This window comes from Podarcis filfolensis, assembly GCF_964270895.1.
Source record: "Podarcis filfolensis genome assembly, chromosome: 5".
NCBI classification, from domain to species: Eukaryota; Metazoa; Chordata; class Lepidosauria; order Squamata; family Lacertidae; genus Podarcis; species Podarcis filfolensis.
In genome coordinates this window covers 85630707-85653599 of record NC_139608.1, presented here as the reverse complement: position 1 = coordinate 85653599, position 22893 = coordinate 85630707, and the positions used below count along the sequence as shown (strand labels likewise).

General features: G+C 41.6%; 1 protein-coding gene across 17 annotated transcripts in view; it reads right to left on the bottom strand.

Moving 5' to 3' along the window:
- The window catches only part of PPP3CB (protein phosphatase 3 catalytic subunit beta), a 37590-nt gene extending 16421 nt beyond the window's left edge, over nucleotides 1–21169 (bottom strand). For 11 of the 17 annotated variants that reach the window (XR_014548631.1, XR_014548632.1, XR_014548633.1 and 8 more), the window contains exons 1-8: nucleotides 18607–18929; nucleotides 13658–13858; nucleotides 9337–9461; nucleotides 6760–6871; nucleotides 5560–5705; nucleotides 5003–5142; nucleotides 4846–4923; nucleotides 4652–4746 (exon numbers count right to left, since the gene is read on the bottom strand). Coding sequence is in view for 14 of the 17 variants with exons in the window: in XM_083615768.1 (XP_083471894.1) it covers nucleotides 4652–4746; nucleotides 4846–4923; nucleotides 5003–5142; nucleotides 5560–5705; nucleotides 6760–6871; nucleotides 9337–9461; nucleotides 13658–13858; nucleotides 18607–18676 (967 nt within the window). In the remaining 3 variants the exon portion in view is untranslated. Of the gene's footprint in view, nucleotides 1–4651; nucleotides 4747–4845; nucleotides 4924–5002; nucleotides 5143–5559; nucleotides 5706–6759; nucleotides 6872–9336; nucleotides 9462–10464; nucleotides 10547–13657; nucleotides 13859–15993; nucleotides 16499–18606; nucleotides 18966–21038 lie in introns of those variants that run through there. The other 6 variants (XM_083615770.1, XM_083615779.1, XM_083615780.1 and 3 more) reach the window with 6 other exon arrangements.
- Between the last annotated feature and the right edge of the window lie 1724 nt (nucleotides 21170–22893).

The window sequence follows — 22893 nt, the reverse complement described above, 5'->3', positions numbered from 1 at the left end:
TCTCATCTGAGGACTCGCTCTGCATCTCTTTATCATCAGCGGTTTCCGTTTCAGCACCTAGGCTGTGGGAATTGTTACTTTGGGAGGTCAATCTCTAAACCCTTTCCAACATTCTGTAGATATATCTTGTTTTGCTGAGGTTTGATTCCCCTCCTGCTGTACATATATTTTAGTAGTAAGCTCGGTCTTTTATTATTATTTAAGAAATTTACATACTGCCCTATACCCACAGGTTTCAGGGCGGTTCAGAGGATAAAATCACGATATAAAAACACAGAATACATAATCAAAATATAAACAAGAACAAGTCTTCTAGCTCTGTTTTCCCTTTGTGGTTTTATACTGTATTTTGCTTTAATCTGAGACTGAACTAACTTGGGGCTGAAAGGCAAGACAGAAATATTTTAATAAACTAAATAACTTTTATCCCAAGAGTAGCCATGTGCAATGCTCCAAAGCGCGGTAGAAAGTGATCATCTGCCCTAGATGTGTGGAGATTTGTACCAGAGAAAGAGCACTTTAAGGCTACCCTACTTTACTTCCCACTCCTACCAAGATCACCATTACTCAAGGAATTAGTGTGTTGAAGAGCATAAAAACCAAGCCACCTCCCTAGAGGAAGAGTATAAATGCAGAAATCTGAAGTGATGGCAAGCAGGAGGGAACATTTCCCTCCATCCAAGAGGGAAGGGATCACACCACTAGTGAACAGATGTATAAGCAGATGCCAGGTACACTGATATCTGTGCACTTCTGCTCCCCTTAGGAAGACAGAAAATAGAAAGTTCTTGTTCCCCACTCCCAATATATAACCTGGTTGTCTGTCTTAGCAGATGTGGGGATGTCTCTCCTGTAAACTCCTGACACTCCTGACAAGTGTTTCCCAGACAGCCACACACATACATGATGCTGTGTGACATTGCTCAAAAAAGAATTAAACCTGCTGCCTTTTCTCTCTCTCAACACTGAGGCTCCATCCTTGTATTTCCATTGTCACAGCCAAACTCTCACGTGAGCATTCTCTAAAGCCAGGCCCTATTATTGTTTCTTCAGTGCTCCACACACTTGCTCTCCATTTCCATCTATATGAAATACAGCATCTCCATCAGTTTTGAGTCCTTTTGAGAATTATTTCAAAAATATACAGCACTGTTTTCATATTAGCTATTTCCTTGCTTCTGAAACCCTCATATTATTCCTATTTCTTCCCACTAATGCTTCTTTGGATCCATTCTGGGGGAACTTTCTTTTTGCCCCATCATTTTTTGGGGGGGGTTATTTCCTTAGTTTCCCCTTTCCTCCTTTTAAAAAATGTTTCTCAGTGGAGTATTTACTCTCTTTTAGGGCTGGTTCAACATCTCACCATCACCTCAGGAATGCAAAGGGTCAATGCTGGGCCACAACTGAGCTCCACTCATAGAGGCACTGGCTCACACAATTGGTGCCTTCAGTGCAAGCTTGATCTCACTTCAAACAGTGTTAGTCCCACTTTCTGAAGGCAATAGAGACTGAATACAGAGTTGCTTACCTGTAACCTGTTCTTATAAGTCAGTTTTCTGTGAAGTCACACATATACAGTAGTGACCTTTTAGAAAGGTGTAGAAGATTAGGAACACTGGCCCCTTCATCCCACATATTATAGAATTCTATGCATTGGGTGAGATTGGTGAAGCCAGTTGTTTCCAGAGGGCTAGTCACACTCTGCTTTCCTATTCGGGATCTCTATTCTACATTATAGGATGGGGTAAAAGCAAGTGTCTGCATGTAAGTGAAGCACAATGAGTCTACTTTTAACTGAGGGTGGGCTTTCAGTGCGCTGCTGGTGGTGCAAAGGAGATGGTTAGAGATTTACCTGAGGTATTTTTTGTAGGAGTTATTTCTTCCTGTGCTGTCTTGTTTTCAATGTGGATGCGCTTCAGGTGATTTAGACTTGAAATGCATATCCTGTGTAACTACCTGCATCTTGATAACACATGTACACTCTGTAGTACTGCAATGGGGGCTTGTATCTGTGATACACAATTTCCATTAAAGAGACTTGTTGTAAGCTACTATTAAGCAGCTTGCGCCCTCATCTGAAATCTGGAGAACACAACACAATTTGTGGTAACCCCCACCATAACCTGCAATATAGGGATAATAGTGAATTACATTACAAGTTATTGTCAACCCGCTGCCCTCCATCACTCTGTCCGTCTGTGTGTGTGTGTGTGTGTCCTATGCTGTAACAGAAGGAAACAACTCTGGTTTTGTCCGACCTGCAACGTGAGCATAATGTCCTCATTCTCCCCACCCGTTCTCATCTATTGGAACTGAGTTGGAGAGTAGGTATCAGATCTGTGCCACACTCATTACCAGTTACATGAGGGTTTGATTGCCACTCCCTGAGTCCTGACTAGAAGGTAGAACTAACCTTAATAACCACTGAAGGATTAAATATTGCAATCAACTTTGAAATGCTCAGGAGCTGAGGATTTATAATTTTGTTTGTTTGTTTGTTGAATTTATATATTGCCCTATAACCCGAGGTCTAAGGGTGGTTCACAGCACAAAATCAGAATATAAAACCACAAAATATATAATCAAAAACAAAACAACAACCCAATAACCCCCCACGTCAGAATCTAAACGCTGAAGACAATGCATTGGTAGTTCAATATCCAAAGTTCTAATTCTTAGGTGAAGATTTGGAACCAGAAGGCTTTACTGGCATTAAGGGTTGCTTTCCCTGGGGCACTCTGGATTAGCATGTGACAAGGAGCCAGATATAGGTGACTCAGGTCAGATACTGAAGAAACAGCAGGAAAGGGGCCAGAACATAATGAAGTGTGGGAGGCAGAAGCCTACAGAGAAGTTCCACCTAGGAATACAGGAGAACTGGTATGATGAAGTATGTCTTGAAGGGCTTCTTTCACATAGTGACTTGGGAGGTAAAAGGTAAAGGTAAACGGACCCCTGACCATGAGGTCCAGTCGTAGCCGACTCTGGGGTTGCGGCGCTCATCTCGCTTTATTGGCCGAGGGAGCCAGCGTACAGCTTACGGCTCATGTGGCTAGCATGACTAAGCCGCTTCTGGTGAACCAGAGCAGCACACAGAAACACCGTTTACCTTCCCGCCGGAGTGGTACCTATTTATCTACTTGCACTTTGACGTGCTTTCGAACTGCTAGGTTGGCAGGAGCAGGGACCGAGCAACGGGAGCTCACCCCATCACGGGGATTCAAACCGCCGACCTTCTGATCAGCAAGCCCTAGGCTCTGTAGTTTAACCCACAGCGCCACCCGGTACTGAGCCTTTAATTTGTAAATTCTTTCACTGGGTTTCTGAAAGTACTTGCAGATTTCCATGACCAGGCTCTCACTCAACCATGTAAGGCAGGAGCCATGAACGCCTGATTTTTAAATGCAGACGCTGCACTTATGGCATTTAAAAAATAAAGCTCTCTCTCTCTCTCCATGGTGCAAAATTTTGATTAAAGAGAAACAACTGAATATCGGAGAGATATCGAACAAACTTATGGCAAACGTTTAAGCACGTTTCTGCTGTGGCCGTGTGTGTGTGAGAAATTACCCTGAGTGGAAATGTAATGAAATATAACTGCATCTGCACTTCAGTTCTTCTAATCTTCCAGAGGTTTCCAGATGGTTCTGCATATGGGAATGTGCCTCTGCAGACTGTGTGGGGCACTGCATAGAACAGTCATAGGCAAACTTGACCCTCCAGATGTTTTGGGATTACAACTCCCATCATCTCTGACCACTGGTCCTTTTAGCTAGGGATGATGGGAGTTGTAGTCCCAAAACATCTGGAGGGCCAAGTCTGCCTATGCCTGGCATAGAATCTATGAAGCAGAACCAGACCGTAGCATTTTAAAGAACTTCCTGGATTCTTTTATACAAGTTACTGTGAACGTTTGTGTTCGATTGCATACATATTGTACAATTCATTCATCCCTCCAACTACTCAAACGTTCTACTCGTGAAACCATAACCAGCATAATATCATAGGGGGGTGAGTGGACATGGACATTTTCTGCTGTTGCCCCCCTTTTTGTGGAATACCCTTCACTCTGCTATAGACGAAGCAGCAACCACCAGTTGCTTCAGATGTCTTGTAAGGACTTATCTTTTTGCCTAGGCTTTCCTGACCTGTAAGACTGGACCATGATTAATGTGCATGAATCCCCTGAATTTCTGTATCACTCGCTTTTATGTTTTTATTTAGTTTTACAGTGGTACCTTCATTTACTAACTTAATCTGTTAAGTCTGTTAATCTGTTAAGTCCGTTCTTAAACCAAAGCGCTCTTAAACCAAGGCGTGCTTTCCCATAGTAGTGGGGAACTCAATTTACAAATGGAACACACTCGACAGGAAGCGAAACATGTTCTTATTCCAAGGCAAAGTTTACAAACCAAAACACCTACTTCCGAGTTTGCAGCATTCTTAATCCAAGCTGTTCATAAATTAAACTGTTCTTAAACCAAGCTACCACTGTATTTCTTTTATCTTGTATTTGTTTTACTGTCTAATCTTTTTTGTAAATAGCATACACCACAAGAGATTTTTAAAAATTAATCAGTTTAGAAATGTTTTTAAACAAAGACAGATTATGTTTCAGACATGTTTACCTTTCTTAGCCATATGCTCTTACCTTTATTATTGTAGACATCCAAGTAATTAGGTGCAGAAAAAATTGTTATTAATGATGGGAACCCTGTTGTTTGACTTTTCCTGTACATTCTATAACTGTAAAATAAGAACAGTTGACTTTGTGTCACAAAGGAAGTGGTGAAGCTGAATATTTGAGTACTGAATATTTGTATAATGGGAGGGCAAGATACTTACCCTGCATCTTGTGCTTCATGAGCTCTGATAATAGACAACAAATTATTACTCTGCAAAAATTCGCAAACTGCAGGATAGCTGTGAAATGAAACAACTATGAGTATAAAGTAATGCTTTCATGCAATCACTTATCAACTTGATCAGTTTTATTTTTTACCTATAAAAATAGGAACATCCTCTGACTGTATTGTGACTGAAATGCTCCTGTGATTTTTCATTTCCAAAGTCTTCAGAGGGATCTGACCACAACAAGTCGCACATTGGTCCAAATGCTGGGGGCTCTTTGAATCTATCTAGCTGTTTCAATGAAAAATACCACAGTGATCTTCATTTTCAGTACGTCCATTTTCTTTTATTATTCTCACTCTCATGTTAAGCTATATAGATCACAAACATCCAATCATACCAAAGAAATAAAAGGATATTCATTACTTTATGTTTTTTTCATCTATCACTTCCCTTCTCAGACTGAAAAACTCCATAAATCAGAGAATTAGGCTGCAATCCTATACACACTTACCAGGAACTAAGTCACAGTGGGGCTAAGCCTCAATGCGGCTTATTTCTTAGCAGGGACATATAAGGTTGCAGTTAATTTTCATTTGATGTCTAACAAAGGACAAGAAAAGAATCAGCTTAACATTTAAGAGTGGCACGTCAATAGCATTACAAAAGACCCCAACACCCCCATGCCTTTAGCACAGTAACACTCACCCTCCTAATGTCATCTATTGTATTTATTTCTGGAGAGAGTCCACCATGGACACAAAGAAACTGCTGGTTTAGAAGTGCAGCAAGAGGAAGGCAATCAAAAGCTTCCATACAAGCATCATAGACTCTTTCAGAATATTTTATTTTACCTATAAAGGTGGGGGTGGGGAGAGAGAGAGACACAGTCTATGACATACATTTGTTTATGATGGCAGGCTTACATCTAAGGAGCATTTAAACATAAGTTATCAAGATTGTTCCTTGAAAAATTGATGAATGGGTATCATAATTTAAACAAAAAATAAAATAAAAGGGAGAACTCTCTGGATGAGCACATTTAACTAGATGAATATAAGCTGACACGTGTCATAACAATATGATATGCTAGAATGGGAAAGAAGGATACTGCTCATGTAATACCAGCTTTGCAAATACATTAAAAATCACCTTTCCATTAAAAATAATTAGTAGCCCAGTTGTCTGTACAAAATTCCAATCTGCCTGTCATCTTAAATTCCAATGCTGGAATACTCTGATCATGGTCAGGTGCATCCCCCAAAAACTGCAGGCAGGAAGTTGTCCTGGCTCAGTTAAAAAGTGGATACATGGTCCACACATACCTGATCTGCTGGAGGCCCCAATCTGTGTGTAGGCTCTGCAGCCTTCCTCTAATAGTAAAGCAACTTTTCTATAAAGTTAGCTAACTGACCTGTGATATATGGATCTAGCTTCATTTCTTGGTAAATGTATTTACATGTTGTCTTCATTTTTTTTAATTGATTGGCTGCTTGTTATCTTAAGCTCAAAGGGTTTGTTGCTGTTTGGCACAGTGGTAAGAGCTGTAGGATAGCCATCAATTTCAATTTGTAGATAGGGGTAAGTCACTTAATGAAATCCATGTGAGTCTAATAACAAGGTAGGCTGCCATCCTATCCTGGCAGCCACTTGGGCTGAAAGGACAAAGATTTATTAGAGAAATAACCATACTGATATGTCCTATTCTAACATTTTCATGGGAAAGTGCACAAAAGAAACACATACACAGTACTGTTATAGATATCTCAAGACTATAATGTTGCACCAGATCCTGAAAAACGTTCAAATACATACGAAGCAAGACAAAAATGTGTAAAAAAAAAAAGGAGGGGGACTGATAACTAAGTATTCAGGAAGCCAACAATTACCACTGTTATTAATACTTACATTCCTGCTTAAAAGTAAAATATTCTGTGAGGTGCCTGCATTCATGGTTGCCTCTCAAAAGAAATAATGTGCTTGGATACAGAATCTTCAGAACCCACAAATATAGCACACACTGTTGAAAAACAAGAGTACTAGTCATATGTGATAGCCCCATTTCAAGTATTACAGCACAATATCCAGCTGACATATAGAATAATGCTCACTTAAACTTCATTTATCACATTTGTATACCACCCTCAGGTGGTACTCAGGACAGTGTATTAGAAAATTACCATGGCAATTTGGAAAGGAATGACACAGAATAAGACAGAATTCCCAACTTGCATTCTGTTACTGCTGAGAGGCAAGGGAACTGGAAGGCAATTATTGGCAGGTGGGAATAGCATACTGAGCCCATCTTTCCCCTGATACCCCTTTAACTCCTCCCCATCAAGAAACATTCCTACTGGGGAAGTGATGAGATGAGAATTGACAAGCAGAAGGGTTAAACATACTGCCCAATGGATCCTTCCATCAACACTTGTATGTAATTCTACTCTGTGGCTGAAGCCGAGTTCAAACATGGTGGTAACCTAAAATCCATTACTACTTGGCAATAACTGCTTGACACTTCAGAGGCATTCTAATGAATATTTCCTGTTGGTGCAAGAACATAGTATCAAATTCTGTGCAAAATGCCCGGTGTACAGCAGCACAGTGGAATGTCCTTGCATTAGTATTATAAAAACAGCCACATCAGTTTTGAAAGGCCCAGTGTTTCCAAAAAATGCATCCAAATGTCTTAAGATGCCCTTGCACACACAGTTGTCAACCTAGATGGCTCTGCTCCAAGAGCACACTATTCTGTATGGTATGGTGTATTAAGCACACAGAAAAGAAAGTTCCTTTTTTAAAAAAAAGAAAGATAAAAAGCTGTTCACAATTAATCTAGTGAATCTTTGAATATAGTTTCACAGAACTCTAGAATGCTTGCTGCCTATCAGTCAGTTTCCTAACTGTTTGATGTAATGTAGGAGCAGGCAACGTACAGCTAACAGGGGTACAACTTATTTTTCAGGCCTATCATGTGGCAAGGGTGGTCATTCTAGAAGGAAATCTGAGCAATTTTTTATCACAATTAATAAAATTAATAAAAAGTGGATTGAAATAAACATGTTTTAACATTTCTCTTAAAAACTGACAGTGATGTGTGCCACAATCATTTCTTGGGCAGGGATAGGAAATTCCAGAGGGACAGTGCCAGTCCCAGAAAGTACTAGGGACCCATCAACCCAACATCTCTTATTGACAAGTCAGAGAAGAGGCTGCTGTACATAAACATTCTGAGGCTATTATAGGTTTCAAATCAAATCTGAAACATAGCAGCTTCAAATTTAAGTTGGGCCATGAAACCAACAGGCAACCACGGGTACAGAATTGGTGCAATGTGTTCCAGCTGCTTGGGCCCATATAAGCATTCTTGCTGCTACATTCTGCACCAGCTATGGTTTCCAAACCATCTTTAAAGGTAGCCTCACATAGAACACATCAGTAATCCAGCCTGGACATAAGCAGTGAACATGCCACTAAGGCAAGCTACTTTCTCCAGATAGGGTGATAGCTGGAAAATTAGCCAATGCTGATGAAAAGCAGTTCTGGCCACTAGTGCCTTCATCAAGAGTGCCAAGCCCAGAAGCAAACCCAGAGTGCCTACCTCATTTGCCAGGGGGAGTGCAATCCTCTCTAAACAGACTGCATACATCCATCCAGATCAGCAGTTTCCCAACCTGCCAAATTTCCATCTTGTCAGGATTAAGCTTAATCTGGCTTGCCCTCATCCATCCCAGAACTGCCTCTAGACACCTGCTCAGAACTTCCATCGCCTCCTTGAGATTAGATTGCAGAAACAAGAAGAGCTGTGTCTCATCTGCATACTGATGACACTGCGGCCCAAATCTCTACATTAGTTCTCCCAACAATTCCATGTAGATGATGAAAAGCATGGGAGCAAAACAGAGCCCTGAGGAACTCCAAAGGTCAGGGGTCAAGAGGAGGAACAGAAGTCCTTTAGCACATGGAAACCTCAGGTGGACCGAAACACTGCCTTATGGTGTAGTAATATGTGAAAGATTGTGATTGTGGAAAAAATTACAAACCAAGTAAGGCTAATAAAGGGTGTAGGCACATAAAATAATGGTTGATGTTATTGGAAGCTGCCATGAGGCCCAGAAGAACCAGTGGGGTCATATTTTCAATGTTATCAGGATAAGTCACCCACCAGGGCAAACAACATCCTGAATCCAGGCAAAGGAAAAAGAAAAAAAATGGAGCTGTTCTAAATAACTAGCGTCCTCCAAACTGCCTGATGCTGGCAAGACTTCACTCACTCTAGGATCTTGCTGAGCAACCGTAAGCCTGAAATGGGACAGTAATTTTCCAAAGCTGAGGAATCTAGACTCAGCTTCTTTAATAGCAGTTTTATCATCACCTCCTTCAGAGAGAATAAACATACATCTTACCATGGTGAAACAGTTACTATGGCAAATAAATGGGAAAACCATTGTTGATATTAACATCAGGACACACACATTCAATTACCTCTATGCTAAAATATCCTCTGTCTACATAGTCACCAAGGAACAGGTATCTTGTGTTAGCAGGTGATCCTCCCACTTCAAATAGCTTCATTAGGTCAAAGAATTGGCCATGAATGTCACCACACACTGCAATAAAAATGCTGCTGATTAAAAAACCATGATGAAGTTCTACTGGTGGGAAAACCACCCAAACTTGATTCAATCAGAATTTCAGGTCAAGAATCTAGTCATTGCATCTTAATTTTAAGTAGCAATTAGAATTAATTTTAAGTAGCAATGACTTCCCACCCCAGCACCAATCTTGCACCATCTGTTTTTCAGCTATTGTTGACACTCAGATTAATAGGACTGGAAAAAATATTTGCAGTGTCAGGTGCCACCAAGAATGTTCAAGTGTTAGGAACATATAAACTGTTTCAGGGCTATTCAGTAGGTTGTCTGCATACCCTAGTAGCTATCAAACATTTTTATTGCCAACTTCCCTAAAGGAAGACTAAAGTTATTTGAACTTTCTCAAATCTAGATTATGGCAGAACTAGAATCTTAAATTGTATTCAAGCAAACTTGTCTTCTTTTTTTCCTCATTAATTTATCACTTGCTATTGCTCCATTCATTTTTTACCATAACTTTTGCTCCAATCTCTTCCTCATGTTGACCTTTCTTCTTTTTCCTAATTTTCTTTTCAGTCTTTGTCCTTACATCCCCTCTTCTTCCTGTTAACTATTCCTGCATGTAATTTCCACCTCTCCCATGACCACGTGGTACTGGGTGGAAGTGTTCACACACCAATGGCATATAGTCCTGGAGGCAACCAACTCTGGCACATTACATTTCATGCATTTACTCTGTTTCACAAGGTAGTGTGAAACAAGTTTCCCATATGGACTTGTTTTCTGAGTGACCACAGAATTTATCCCATTCCACAACCAACTCTGACTGAATGTTCCCCATTGTGTTCACTATGCAGCTCCACCATCAATGGTGGTAGATAGGAAAACATACTTGACTTAATAGAAAGCATTGTGTATTTGGCTCCCAGTTTTTTCGTAATGCTGCTGCAGAGTTCTCTGGGGCTACGATCCCATATAGATAGATACTTTTTTGGGGGGTGAGGAGAGAAACACATACACACAAATGGAGGCAGACACACTATATATGGAAACCAGTCAAAAGTATGATATTCCAGCTGCAATGCACTCAGAAAGTGGATTCTCTTTAACTGAAAAGGTCCCAGCCTGAAAGTAAAAAGAGCACAGTCTCCTGAGGGATAGGGGAAATTTTTCATAAAGATAAAGGGATAGAAAGACTTCAAAGTAAAAAATGATTTTAAACCGCTCTTAAAAAGTCTAGCATCTGTGTAGCAAGCAGAGAACCATCTGCTTTATCAAAGAAAGGAACTTTTAAATTCTGTCTGGGAAGTTGAACATAAGGCTGCTAACTGAGGAAAGACCTACCTGTTGTCAACTGAGTAGCACATGCATCAGGGGGCAAAGTTAATTTCCAAGAAATGAATCATGAATAAGGTCAGTCAGAACATCAGTTAAGCCAATAGTATTTAACTTGAATTGAACAGTAATAATATATAATACAGTATTTTAAAAATGCAGAAGAGAACTGCAGAAGAAATTAACCTTCACACTTTTGATGTCATACTATTCAAATATCCATGTCTACAACTTTAAAGCAATTCTTATATTAAAAATAAAGCACAATAACCTATCTCATTTCAGAACCAAAATTTCTTATGCAAGATTTTCCAGTGTTTTGTCCAGTTCCAAAATATTAAAAGGTAGCCTTTATTTCCTGCAAAGCATTAATCATATCAACTTTCTGTAGTCATTTGACATGATTTATTTTACTCACCAATCACACCTGCCAATTCTTCAATTTTTATTTTTTTTACTATTATCACCTTGCAGTAATCAGTAGATTACTAATACCTACCAGTTCTAGGTGTTCAAGAATAAAGCTATATTCTGAAATATACAAACATAGTCTTAATTTAAAAGGAAATAAACACTGTCAAATTTGCTAATGAACTCTATTATTTAGGATTCAACCTCCACTGCCTATGTATCTACCAGCTTTCCAAATTAATCTACCATCTAATTAATTAATTAACCTCTGGTCTATGAAAAATCATGCCCATTGAATCTTCAAGATGCTAGGAGCACTTGCAACAGTGAGCAACATCCCAGCCTGAATGCTTGTGTGCACAGCCGTGTTCACAGCCTGCTAAAAGCGCAATCTGTCCTTGCTTTGACTCAGTGAGCACCAGCAAGTGTTTCTCCTTTCCTTGCCCCAGAGACCAGTAACTAATCTTGGGGAGAAGGATTGTGGGGGGGGGGGATGATGAAAGTCCTGGTAGAGTAGCTTTTCTTGGCACAAACTCTTAACTATCAGTTCCAAAGTCCCCATAAGGAAAGTGATGCTATGCACATCATTTCTGCCTGGGAAAAGGTTTGCTGCATGCAGGGTGCATGATCACATTTATCCTGCGAGTACCGTCTCCCCTTCCCTGCCCCAAGATCTCTCTGTTCTGTGCAGAACCCAAAGTAAGGTTGGAGAGGTGGTAGGCAGTGTCCATGTCCCAGCAGTGTCCGAGGGCCTTCTTCCCAGGCAGAAATGATGCACATCCATCAGTTTCCCACCAGTAATCTCAATCCTCATCAGGAAAAGTCATTTCTCTGGGGCTAGGGGAGTACAAGGGACGCGGGTGGCGCTGTGGGTTAAACCACAGAGCCTAGGACTTGCCGATCAGAAGGTCGGCGGTTCGAATTCCCACAACGGGGTGGGCTCCCGTTGTTCGGTCCTTGTTCCTGCCAACCTAGCAGTTCGAAAGCACATCAGAGTGCAAGTAGATAAATAGGTACCACTCCAGCAGGAAGGTAAACGGTGTTTCCGTGCGCTCCTCTGGTTCGCCAGAAGTGGCTTAGTCATGCTGGCCACATGACCTGGAAGCTGTACGCCGGCTTCCTCAGCCAATAAAGCGAGATGAGTGCTGCAAGCCCAGAGTCGGCCACACCTGGACCTAATGGTTAGGGGTCCCTTTACCTTTACCTTAGGGGATTACAAGACATCTCTGCCACTTTTCCCCGTCCTGCTCCAAGGTAAGTTACTGAACCTTAGAGCAGAAATGGGAAAGGCAGCAGCAGAGGATGCTTTGTAGTCACTCACTAATGAAACACTAAACAAAAATTCAAGACTTAGTGAACATTCACAAAGGATGGGAAGCATTCATTCGGAAGGTTCACAAAGGCTTGGTCTCTTTCAGATAAGCAGCAGCAATGCTTGTGCATTCCTAGTCACAAGGCACCATCATTTTGCATATAAAGTGATGAGTATTTTATGTGTAGCAAAAGTAAATGATGGAGAAGTCTTAAAGCATGACAATATAAGGGTGCATAAATATGTTATTCATTCTATGAAGTCCAATGTGTTTTGGGAAATACTAAAACTCTAAAATTAGAAAATACAAGCTTTATGTCATAATTGAAAGTATTTAATCCTGCCTCCCCAAAAATGTAAGCTATAAAAAGCAAAACTTGATACATAGCCAAACTTATTAACAACCAAATCAAGCCTTAGATAAAATTTAAATGTATTCAATTTCAGAAGTGTAAATTATATCACTACTAAAATTATTAAGCAAATATAAAATTTCAGAAAGACTTGTTCTAGTTTCCACTGGACCATTAAATTGTATTTTTTTAGCAAGCTGAAAAGCAAAGCTTCATCCAAGGTACAGTGAGCTGGTTCAAACATCACAATAAATCATGATTTGTATAATGACAAGAATGATATGAGACAAGTCTGAGACTTGCACACTCACCCTCTGCTCTCTCCTTTGGCACACCAGCAAGGAGATTAGATACAATACCATTTTAACTGCAGCTTTTCATTGCATCTGAACCCAACAAACTACAGTTAATATTAACTATGGTTTGTTTGAAACAAGTCAACTTCCAACCAGAGATTATGAATATTCCTCCCACCTGGTCGCAAATCATAGCTAGTACTAGATGGTTTATGTTCTGATGTAATGTTAAACTGTAGTCAACTGAAAGCATAAAATCACCTCCTTGCAATTGTACCACGTGAGGAAGAAAAAGTGGGAGGACATGTGCTCAAGGTTTATCTATGACATCACTACCCCAGTATATTTCAAAGCTCATATAATCCCTTTCTTTTCTTTACCATTCATGCGAAAATTCTACACCTTCAATCTTTCTACCTAAATTTTTTTACTTCCAAAGGTACTGAAACCTCATTCCATGCATTTATGACATTAAAAGTGGCAACAGTTAGCCAGAGCTTGCACCTGTAATAGGAGCTTCAACTTCTATCATAGTTTTCTCTCTTCTTAAAATTGAAGCACCATCATTGATGATTCTTAGTGCAATTTCTTCATCTACCCGACCTTCTTTTATTAGGTGGTTTTTCAAAATATCAACCCGAGGTTTTCCAGCTGCATCAAACACTTCTTCTGATGTTAATCGGTGTGTTGGCGGAAAAGGGACAGCTGAAAATGAAATACCGCAAATATTACTTACAATCAATGACTTGAAAAAGCTCTGGGCACCATTTTGATCTAAGACAGACAAAAAAGTGACTTTTTAAAAAAGGAAGGAAGAAACAGTTGGCTTGGTTATTTATGTATGTATACTAGGAAAATGAGGGGGCTGAATATGTGGGGATGGAATACATTATAGCGTGTGCACAAAGCACACAAAAATATAGTTTCCTTGGCAGTGAGGGCAAGGCCATTCAGTTTCAGAAATGCATGTGCATTGATTTAGTATTCCACACAGGAAAAGTGGCAGGCATTATTATTAGAGAAATAAAAGGGTGCGCTTTAGGATACCATTGAGGTTTGAAATAAACATATTCCCTACGCCTTGTGACTGCAGCAACTTAGAAAACCAAGGTTGGGCCTATTTGTACATTCCTTTCCCAGTTCCCGTTTTGGTCTAGAGCACAAGAGTATGGTTCAGTTCAGACATAATGCCAAACTAAAGTTCATTAAGCAGTTTGAGGAGCTGTCTGAATTCAGTTAAACAAAGCCATAATTATAATCTAGCTCCACAGGCTGATTCACCATAAGGACTGGAGTAAACAAAAAAATCTGACAATGAAACTGGAAACAGAAAAGCAATTATAAACCAGCTACTTTGGGAAGCTCAGGACACTGTTTGGGTTCTAAGCTGTGGTTAGAGCAAGCTATGGTTTGGTGTAGAAAGTCACAAACTCTGCTTTTTTTCTGTGTTTGTGCTGGACAGTGTGGAGGAAAGGTGCAGGGGATGCATATTATCATCACCTCTCCTCAACTCCTAAAAGTCCTCATCCATCTGTGAAGCTCCATGGTTATGGCATTACCAAATGGAGATATGACGGTAAAAATTAACTCTGGCATAATTTCCTGCCCGTAGGGCTTAAAAGCAACATGCTGCAATGTGACAGGCCAGGCCAGTGCCATCCAAAGGGATGACACCAAAGGAGAATGCCACAACGGCAGCCAACCCCTTTTGGAGTTGTTTTGTTCCTTAAAGGAGATTGTTTTATATTTGTCCAACTGACTGGGATAGTCCCGGTCAAGTGGTAAATGGCAGGTGTGCTGGCTGCCACACTCAACACTAAGTGAGGAAGGGCTTAATCTCCCTAGGTGAAAAGGGAAGACATGGGGTGGGAATTAATGCCAGTGGTGCTGGTAGCAACTTTTCCCCATTTGGATATTTGCTCTTTGTTGGTAGATCCAAGCAGGGCTCAGCAGAGGGCCACCCCAAACCCCATCCAGTAAAGCAGACTGAAGGCTCAGATTGCCCTGTTACTGGGAATTTATTCAGTCCCCTTTGTTCCCAATTAAATCCTGCTGGGTGTTATGGAAAAAGAATCAATGCCAATATCTATCCAACTCTACAATTCTACGATTCTGTGAAGGCTTTAAAGCAGAGGGTGAATGGCTATCTGTAATGTATTATCTAGCTGAGATTCCTTCATTACAGGGGGTTTGAACCCAAATTTAATTATTTCATTTTAAAAATGGTATCTGGTTCAAAATATTGACTCAGCTTACAGAAGACCACACAGATTTTATTCAATGATAATTTATACATTATAAGATTCATTATCTGTTATTTCCAGAGGGATATCTATGCTAGGTTTTTGTAGCACAACAAAGTCTTGTGGCATCATAAAGACATAAGCTTTTGTGGACTGCACTTTACTCCATCAAATGCAAATACCAAAATAATAGAAAAGAAGCTCCCACTCAATCAAGTTTAGCTTTACTGTAACAAAGCAATAATGAATATGTTTGCATTTACAAGGCTTACTTTATAATAGGTTTAGATGCTGTGAGGGGTCATTTTTATTTTATGTTTTGCTTTATTATATGCCTCCTATGACACTGGAGGATACACCACTGAACATACCGAGACTTTTGAATACAAATTTGTAGGATGGCGCTGTTAACATAAAAAAAAAATATTATGTTAAGTTGGGAATGGGTTCAGTAAAGGCAGAAAGTTGCTGTAAGCAGCCAAGAAAAGTAGTCCCTCAGTAGCAGCTGCCTGGACCACTTTGTCTAATGAAAAGCATGTGTCCTGCCCTGACCCAGCTTGAAGCTCAGGCGAAGCATACGGCTGCAGAGGCACTTACCAGTTAGTCTGAGTCACAGCAGGCAAAGCAAGGCAGGGTCACAACAGGTAAGGTAGGGGCTATCAGGACCTTGGACAGCACACTCCTGAAGGTGGTGGCTAGAGAATCCTCCCACAAGGAGAGCTGTTGCCTCAGCAATGTGAACAAGCCGTACAAAGGTCTGGTCCTGCTGCCCTGCTCACGCCTGAGAGGTTGTCTGAGGGGGTAGGTTTCTGGGCACACAAGAGGGATCAGTGTGCCAACAGAGTTCTTTGGGCCTAGTACACTATATATGTATTGCCCCTCCCAAAAGAGGATACAAATTTGCATATACTAATTTATAGGTAAATTAGCTCTCCCCATAGTGGGGAAGATGGTAACTGGGTTAGGAGACTATCTTTTTGCTATGATAAGTATAAAGCAGGGGTGGAAAATCTTTGATTTTTTTTTTTAAGGGCCACTGACTCACAGAAAAAAACAAATAAGAGATTACACATAAAATGTCTGTCAGATTGTTAGATTTCCACCTGCTAAACAGCCATTCAAGGCAAAGAGCTCTGCTCTCTCCCAGAGCCACTCCTAAACCATGCAAAGAACTCATGTTTCAGGAATTGTAAACAAATTATGCTATGCTAGATTTCTCATCAATTGATTTTAGGATGACAAAACTACATTTAGAGCAAGATCAGACATAGTATTTCTGATTTCAATATGATGATGTTGAAACAGATCTAAGATTTACAATAATCAAGGCTGAATACTATACACTTTCTTGGAAGGTGTGAGTGCATAGCTTGGGGGTACTTCTGGATCCATTATGTTGCATGAGCCTTCAACTGGTGGCCCAGCTGCAGCCGTATCTGGACAGGGGAAGCCTGACTTCTGTTGCCTGTGCACTGGTAACCCTAGTTTGGACTACTGCAGTGCATTGGCTGCCTTTAAAGGCAGTTCAGAATCTGCAGCTCATGCAAAATTTGGCGGCCAGGTTGTTGATGGGAGCTGATGGTATGAAAGGAGCAAGGCTGCAAATCCAGTTTTAAGCCACAGATAGATTCATAGGCATAAAGGCAATACATCAAAGTTTAAAAACATCAGGACAGGAAACTGGATCTGGAAGCACAGTGTCAACCAGTCCACTTGGTGTAGAATGAATGTAATGTGTCTCGACTCTCTACCACCGAAAAACACCCAATTTTCGGCTGGTGAATCGTTTCCTGAACAGAGACAGTTTAGATACAGTAGCCTCCAGAGTGAATTATTTATTTTATTATTTACAGTACTTCTGCTATTTTTATATTGCTGAATCACCAAGCTGCATTATATGTAGGGTTGTCCTTACAGTTTATTCAGAATCTGCAGCTAGTGCAAAACACAGTGGTTAGGATGCTCAGTGGTACATTCTACTGTGCACATAACACACATGCTCAACTGAACTACCAAGCCAAGTTTAACGGGTTGTTGCTGATTTATATGTTTTTATTGTAATTATCAGTATGCTTTATATATATAGAGAGAGAGTGTATGTGTTTTAATTATGTTAATGTTTAACTGTATGTTAATGATTTTTTTCTACATTACCATCTCTCCCCATATGAACCAACCTGGACCCTGTGATCAGTACCTGAACTCCTTCATGTGCCCCCTTCCATGAGAGGTTGGGAGGGTGACAACAAAAGAAAAGGTCTTTTCTGTTGTGGCCCCTGTGGGAAGCAAAAAATGATCTTCTCCCAGGCCTTTGGCTAATTAAAAAGTCTGGGAGGGAACAGTGTTATTGTTTTTTGTTTGTTACTATGTTATGTATATATTTTTTGTTTTTATATTGTAAGTCACTCTGTATTATTATGATGATGTTTTTAGCAGTTTGTGTTTTTATCTGTAAGCTACCATGAGTCCCAATCAGGGGGAAAGTTGGGGTATAAATATATAGATAACAATATTTCATTCTACTATACTGCCCTTGACAAAGAAAAGCTTTTCAATAATAATATTAATCACGTTCCTAGCAGTTCTCTCAGGGGGGAAAGACAGGGTATAAATAAAATACATAAACATTTTACATACATTGCCCTCGACAGAGAACAGCTGTGCTATACCAGCTGGAACACTCAATGTATTTCCCTTTCATCTCACCCCTTTTTGTTTCCCTGCCTTGGGGGGGGGGGAAACTAACCCGAAAACCCAGGATTCAAATAAGCAATCCCCTCCGAAATTTCAGGTGGGGGGAGGCAACCCCACAAACTCTCTCAGCCCAACTCAAGAGGGTTGCTCGGAGGGCTACCAAACAAAACCCAGCCCGCACCTTCGCTGCATAAAGGAAACAACTACAACACCACAGAAAAATCCCTCCCCCCGCCCCGGCATCCCGATGGACATCCACCACACAACCACGCTCGCAGGCAGCCGCCATACAAACAGCCAATGCGCTCTTCCCTCCCTCCGGTGAGGAAGCGGGCGCGAAGAGGACGCGAGTGGCGCCTGCAACCGCCTCTCAGGCCCGCACCCACAGCACGTATGAACTCCCCACACACACACGCGGAGCGAGGGGAACTGACGGGCGAGGCGCGGGATCGCCCAGCCCAGCCCCAGGAGGCGGGCCTAGCGAGGCGGCCGGGCCTGGCCGGGCCTGTCACTCACCCTTGACGGCCCGCTCACAGGTACCGTGAGGCGTCGCCAGCGCAACCCGAGTCCCCTCCTTGCCGGACATGGCGCGGGCGGCGAGAGCAGCAGCAGCAACGACGGCGGCTCCCTCAGCGTCTCTACCCGCCCCGGCCGCCCCCCGCCCCGGCTGCGGTTCTCTTTATCCGCCTCCCGCCGGGGCCCGGCCAGCGCGAGGGCGAGGGGCGGGCGGCGAGAGACTAGGGGCGGGCGGGAGCAGCCAGGGCCCAAAGCAACATGGCGGCGGACTAGCCGCTGAGGGAAAAAGAGCGCGCGAGCGCGAGTGACGAGGCGGCGGGTGCAGCCCGCCTCGGGACCGGCATGCACCGCGCCCGCAATTCCCCCCCCCCGCCGCCCTCGCCACGAGGAGGCTTAAGGGAGCGCCTCAGAAGTGCTCTGCTGAGGCGCCATAATTAAAGGCTCCTCATGCAAATAAATGAGGGTGCTTCCGAAATGCTTTTCTTTCCCCCTTTCTTTTTTTTTAAAGCGTCTATTCCTCTCAGTAGGAATATTAGTTTGTGGCATATTAACTGCCCCCCCAATAGCGGTATTGATATTGGACGGTTGCAAGGCGGCTCACAAAAGTGTAAAAAAAAGCGTGTCGAAATTCCCCCAAGCAATAAAACAAGGGCGAGAGCCACAGTCCCAAGGGACCTCGCATAATATCTCTTATTTTCCACACAGACACGATTGCTTTTTAAATGGGATTGGACCCTCTCGGCTCAGTATCCCCTGGAGGGGAAATGCTGAGGCTTCCCTAAATCCAGCGCCAGCAATAATAATAAAAGGAAAAGTGAACGAAACTGCAATTACAACTTTATTTTTTTGCACAGGCAGAAGCTATAATAAAGTTCCCTTTAAAAGCCTTCAAGCGGTTCGAAACATTTAGGAAGCTCACTTCCCCAGTGTCATCATGCTGCATAAATTATTTCATGTGACAATTCGTGGATTGTCCAAAGAAAAGGCTCTTTTGGTAGCTTCATATTAAATCACCATTAATATTAAATTACTCCGCCTAGAGGCTTTTATGCTGGACTTATAACTGGCAAACCCAGGCTTTTATAAAAACTAGAAGGTGGTCCTGGTTCAGACTATGGGATACAGGATGCTTATCCGAGAGGGCCTCCTCTGTCTAGAGAGAGGTTATTAAACTGGACAATAAACTGGTGGGCACCTTGGACTAGATCAAGACCATCCATATTAAGAAAATATTATTCTGCATCAGTTTCTACATCTAGGGGAATATATTCACCTTGTATATCTTTATGTGAACTCAGGATCGTAACAATGAGATTTTTATGAAACAACACTGATCTCTTTTTAGCTTCCTTAGACTTCCATGCTACACATATTTCTCCTTCCTAGCTTTTATTTGCTATTGACAAATAATTTTTAAGCAGCAGGTGTGACCCTTGAGGGAATGTTTTACCTGTGTAGTGTTATAAGTCGAAGCTCCTGGACCAGTTTGCTAGAGAGAACATAGGGTTGCCATATTTCAAAATGTGAAAATCCAGGCAAAAAAGCTTTTAGCCCACCACAAGCCACAAAGCTGAAAACAATCTGCATGGCTGAGCTTCGTAGTTCAGACATCATCTGAAGCTAAACTGAAGCATGTCTAATTGAATTGTCATTTTAAGCCTACCTGAACAAAGCTACTGTATCTGTTATTCTGCAACAGAAACTGAGTAAAGGTTATTTTTACCTTTTACAATGTTGCTTGTGTGATTATTCTTTTAAGGGGGAGGAAGGGGGGGATATCAGGAGAATCCAGTCTGCCTTAAAGCATCCTGCATTACTTAAACTGAAAGGCTAAAACTAGCCCATCTAAGCTTTATAAGTTGCAAAAGGATGCACTCTGCCGAACTCACAAATGTGAGGAAGCATAACATCTAATAAATATATAGTCTCCTAACATCTATACACATTGCTACACCCGACACAGAACATGCTGAATCCTTAACCCAAGCCACATTTTCAAACACTCCTTAACTCACCTTTCTCTTCACACACATAATTCTCTCTCCACTCCCATTTATTTAAAATTATAGCCCACCTATATTAATAGTGCCTGTAGCAACATCCCTGACCACAGGCCAAGCTGATTGCAACAAAATACTTACAATATGTAGGAATTCAAACGTGATCAAATTTGCATTTATTTTCCAGCTAACCCTTACCCCTCTCACTAGCACCTTCTTCATTAGCCTGGGTTCCAGCCAAGCGATAAGGGCATATAGATCACCACCTTGTAACCTAATTTGTGTGTTGTCTTTTGTTACCTTCTTCTACCACCTTAAAAGTATTAAAATGTAAGAAAACCAGTGTCTGCACAAATCCTCATCTACAAAGCAAAAAATAAAATCAAAAGTGAAATAGCAGCCTGTGTTTCACTTTATACTCAATGTACTTACTTTTCACCAGAATCGAGGCAGCATCAGAAGTCAGTGTTCACAATGATGCTCGCACATCGCTGATACGAGCCTTTGGCCTTGATTTGCAGCCCAGTAAGACTGTTTTTGGCACAGCTGTGCTCTTTTCAGCTTTGTAACAAGGCAATTCACTCCAGCTGATCGCTCCTGCATCACCACTAGCAGGTGACATGAGAGCTTTTAGAAGGTTGCTCTGAGCATGGTTGTTACTAGAGACATCATATGACAGTGCTACAGAGGAATAATGAAAATTGAATGGGCAACCATATCACATTTAGGGCAGGTGTAAAAATATTATCTGCAGCTCAGTGCTCAGACTGCATACAAAAAACAAAAACAAAAAACAAACCCCAGAAACCACAGCATCATGTTAAATGAGCTGTACATTTAATAGTTGCACTAGGAAAAAAAGTATAATTGTCGAGCAGGATGACAATTTGGCATATGTATTTAGAAGGAACACTAGGCAGCAGTCTAGGTTTTATATGGAGGTCAAGAACTTAACAATCCACTTTTCAGTCTAATAGTTTCTGTGTGGGAGCAAACAATGGTGTTCATTGTAACACTGGCAAGTCTTTGACGATATTCCCTAAAAGGATAATGTAACAATGTGCCAGGTTCTTGCAGGACTCAAGCAATGAGACAAAGAAGAACAATTCACAAAGCTCAGATTTTTCACACACCAACACTCCTGGTAGACCTAGCTCCTAAGTTCAAAATATCTAATCTTTAAAAAACAATTAATTACCAATTCAACACACCTACCTCTTAGCAGGAGCTACAGGCAATGTAAAAAAATCCCAAAAGGAACGGAGATCATATGGAAGTCAGTAGCCAGCCCAGCCCCTCTAACAGGCAGAGAGCAGTTTTCCTTCAAATAAAGTCTCAGACTAACTCTGACAGGCAGCAGATGGTATGGAGATTCCTTACCTGTTAACAAATTGTTTTATCTTTTAATTTTTATCTTTAATTACTTCCCCCCTTTCCTCCAAAGAGCTCAGGTCAGCATACATGTGCCTTACCTTTCAATTTAATATTCACAACGACCCTATGAGGTAGGGTATGAGACCGATTGGCCAAAAGTTGCCTGGCAAGCTTGATGACTGAGCTGGGATTTGAACTTCTTGGCCTTCATCCAACCACACTGGTGAACTTCTACATATGTTTATAGAATAACCACTAGTATAGGGTGTTAGGGGAGAGGTAGTATCTCTGTTGGGGGACATATTGTGCTGCTTCTGGGGTAATTTGTCCACCTTTGGTCCATACCCTGCACTCAGCTTTCACCCGTGGGTACTAGAAGTTGCCAGCATGTAACAGCAGCCACACCCTGGAAATGGCTTTGATTGGCTGGCTAAACCAGGTGAGGGTAGCTGATGGGTCTCAAATCCTTGGCGAGTTAGGAACATCTTCGGGAGAAGAAAAGGCTAAGAAGTAAATCCTACGCAAATCTGGAGTCCCTACGGTGGCTGGATGGTGCCTTGGTACGCCCCCTTCTAGCAACTCCTGCAGCCAAGCTGGTGTCAAACGTATAGCTCTGCTTCTCTTTGGACCACATCAGTGAGGATGAGAGGGGAGGGGGAGTCCTGTCATCTGGGCAGTCAAAAACCTCCAAACACACTGCCCAGGCTTGCGCCCTGAGGTTACTTCGGTGCTGCTAATGCAGCCGTTTGTCTTCACCTCTGGAGGCACACTCCCTTGTCTCTCCAGACAGACGGATGCCAAAAACATAGCAGCACGGTACTCTTACACCTCTGCCTATAGAGTGGGAAGTCCTACCTGTTTCCAGAGGTTTGCTCCAAATACAGGATCATGAGCAAACCTGTATCAGATGCCA